Source organism: Hipposideros armiger, unplaced genomic scaffold, assembly GCF_001890085.2.
Source record: "Hipposideros armiger isolate ML-2016 unplaced genomic scaffold, ASM189008v1 scaffold_44, whole genome shotgun sequence".
Lineage (NCBI taxonomy): Eukaryota > Metazoa > Chordata > Mammalia > Chiroptera > Hipposideridae > Hipposideros > Hipposideros armiger.
The window spans coordinates 617,846-621,240 of NW_017731394.1; the positions used below are offsets into that span (position 1 = coordinate 617,846).

General features: G+C 43.3%; 1 protein-coding gene across 3 annotated transcripts in view; it reads right to left on the bottom strand.

Moving 5' to 3' along the window:
• Window positions 1-226: 226 nt before the first annotated feature.
• Window positions 227-3,395, bottom strand: part of LOC109381114 (uncharacterized) — a 183,496-nt gene continuing 180,327 nt past the window's right edge. For 2 of the 3 annotated variants that reach the window (XM_019639442.1, XM_019639443.1), the window contains exon 4: window positions 228-673. In XM_019639442.1, the coding sequence (XP_019494987.1) occupies window positions 289-673 (385 nt within the window). In that variant the 3' untranslated portion in view covers window positions 228-288. Of the gene's footprint in view, window positions 674-3,395 lie in introns of all 3 variants that reach the window. The other variant, XM_019639444.1, reaches the window with a different exon arrangement.

Consider the following 3,395-nt stretch of genomic DNA (forward strand, 5'->3'; position numbering starts at 1 on the left):
TACTTCCACTCTGCAAACCCCCTTTTCCTCTTCCATAAAAGGAGGCCAGTACCTGCCTCACTGGGTGACTCTGAGGGCTCAGGAATGCCTCGTGTGTGAAGCACTTCGTGCTGGGCCTGATGCAAAGAGAGGCTTGATCAGTGGAGCTAGATGGCTCTGTTACAAAAACTTTTAAGAAACTGACAGTGATTTTGAGGGTAAACATAGATGCTAAGGAATGAAAAGAAATAGTTTAGGGAATAATCTAAACTTTATTCTCTGACAGGTGCAGCCCCACATACAGGTGATTCACGCGGAAACCGGCCTCATCAGCCTCAGAAGTCCCCTCCTGAAGTCTTCTGGAAGCCCCATGGGCTTGTTGGTGGCTGGATTCACGAAGACATGGATGGAGAGCCCAGTGGTACAGGCCACAGCATCAAACTGCCCCAGCTTGGGGTGGCCAAAGAAAAACCCGTCACTGAGGTCGCGGTGATCAACAGATGGCGGCTCCTTGGTGGGCTTAGGCGGAAACAGAGCAAGGCGGTAGTGCACACTGGAGTGACCCACTTTCTCCACGGCCATAGCAGCCACTGGCACCTGAGGAAAGCCGACCGGTGTGTGGAAGGTGCACTGATTGGTCACCATGAACCCCACCATGGGAGACGTCAGCAAGCCGGTTTCCAGGCCGCAGTACCTAGAAGGTTAAATCACAATGCTTATTCTTATACCGGGTCACCATGACGCTCTCTCCCAGCCAGCAGTAAAGGGCTCTGACTTCAAAGGCCTGGAATCAAATCTCAGCTCTGCTATTCACTAGCTGAGTTACCTTGGGCAAGTTACTTAACTTCCCTGTGCCTCAATTCCCACAATATAATGTTCACAACTGTAGCGCTACCTCATAGACTGTGGCGATGAACTGACGAATTTAATACAGTATGCCACTTAATATATGAACAGTTCCTACACATAGTACGTTCTCATAAACATCAGCTATTATTAATATTATTATGTCCATCTTGTCCTTGCTTTTTATCGTGAAAAGCCAGGTACTTTTGTGCTAAATGAGAGAAAAAACTCATTTACTACAGATAATTATTATGTCTCTTATCTTTGCTACTAGATTGTAATCTCTTTAAGGACAGGGGCTGTGTCTTGTTTGTGTTTTAAGTTTGTTGACTAGCTATGAGGTTGTACTTGAGATAAATCTGGAGGCTGAACAGAATCAAAAATGAAAAGCATCATGCCGAGTTACAGCCTTTCCCCTTCTCCCCGCCAAAGAGGCCCGCTTACGATTTCAACATTTTAATCACATTGTCTCATTGTCTTTTTTTTTCTTGAGAAAATTAAGACTGGATGTGAGAATTCATTGTGAGGGAACAATCGTGGGTTGTATAAAGGTTTGACTACAAAGTTGTTCGCTGAATCATTGTTCACAGCGGGGAGGCAGGGACAAGCTTCAAGTCTCTGCCCAGGGAAGGCACAGGAGTGCCTGAGGCCAGCTGCCCTGAGTGTCACCCTGAGTCACCCATGGTGACATTAGATATGTTCTTTTACTGACATAGAAACCTGTTCAGTGAAAAAGATCAGGTTACAGAATAGTATGTGCCATTTGATCTCATTTGTTATACAAGAACATATTTATGTACTTATTGCCTAGAAAATGCTTGGAAAGGGTAGTTTCAGTAACATTGGGGATCTTTATTTTCCTTCTTTTTGCTTGTATGAATTTTCCTGAAAGCACATGATTTGCCTTTGAAATAAGAAAAAAAATGCATTTTATTTTAAATGTCTGAATGTGAATTTCATTTTTTTGAAAAAGCCCTGGAGAGACGGGCAGGCTGGGTAAGCGGGGCTCCTCCGTGTCCGGTTAGGATCCTGCCTGTGGCTGCCTTCCTGAGGTGCTTTCCTCCTGAATAGCGGGAGAGGGAGAAGGGAAACGTGAAAAGAAAAGCCTTCCTCTTCAGCGTGACTCCAAGACCCAGTGCGAACCCAAGTCTCCTGTTTCCATGCCCCATGCGTCTTTGTTGCTATTGCTTTCCTATTTCTCTGCCGCTGTTTTCCTCATTCTTTTTGGACGCTGATAGGAAAGAAATAGTGCCTCTTCCCACTGGGAGAGCAGTATTTCATGAGCTCCCTGTATTCCTGAGACTGGCCAGGATACTTTAAATAATTGAAATGTAGAGGTACTTTACACAATGCCATGGACGAGCACCTGGCAGCCAGGGCTGTGCTGGGTGCTTTACCCTTTGTATTCAGTCTTCAAAACAACCCTTCAAAGCACGTCTCACTTTCCTCATTTTACCGGAGAGAAAATAAGTGGAGAGGCTGAACAAATTTCCCACAGGCATAGGTGCAGTCAGTGGTGGCTCGGGCCCAAACTTCAGGCTCTCTACGGCCAAAGGTCACATTTTCTTCTCCATTCTGGCTTACTATATGGTGATGCCAAAGTCTGCATGTTAGTCCAGTGGCTGAATTGCATTTTCTTTAGGTGTATCTGTGACTTTAAGAATTACGTTTTCTTTATGTGTTATATGATAGCTTCATTACGTTTGGAAACTAGAGACTTCCTGTTTGCAAGTTCATAACCCAATCTAATTTGGTTGGTGATAACAATAGGGTACTCAGTGAGAAATTTTCCATTGTTTCATTTTTTGGGGGGAGGAGTGGTTAATTTTTATCAGAGTTTATGTATGTGTACATACTCTAAAAAGTCAAGTATTGGTTCTTCAGAAAAGTCATGATGTATTTTGTCTATGTTTTCAAAGGTCATTTATTTATATAAAGAACAAAGATCAATCAATGATATATTGCCCATTTTGTTCGATAACCTTTTGCCATCTTTCAGTGAGCTTCATAATTCCTCGTTCAGAGAAGGACCTGTCTTTATCGGTGAAAAACTGAACAAGGTGCTGATATACAGCCTCATCTGAATTGAACGTTATACCACGCAAGGAGTTTTGAAGAGAGCGAAATAAGTGGAAGTCTGATGGCACAAGGTCAGGCGAGTATGGTGGACGTGGCATCACATCCCATCCAAGCTCCAGTAATTTTTGACAGGTGATCAAACTTGTGTGTGGTCTCATGCTGTCGCGATGGAACACAACTCCTTTACAATTAACAAGCTCTGGACATTTCTGAATGATGGAGTCGTTCAAACTATCCGATTGCTGACAGTACACATTAGAATTGATTGTTTGGTTCCTTGGTAGGAGCTCAAGAAAGATGAATATCTGCTTTTGACGTCATTTGAGGCGAATCATCACATCAGGACCAAGACTGTTTGCCCACCACATTGTTGTAAACAATCCACTTCTCATCACCAGTTATCAGTTGCTTCAAAAAAGGATCATTTTCCTCATGTTTAATGAGCATATTGCAGATGTTTATATGTGCCATCAAATGAACTTCTTTGAGTT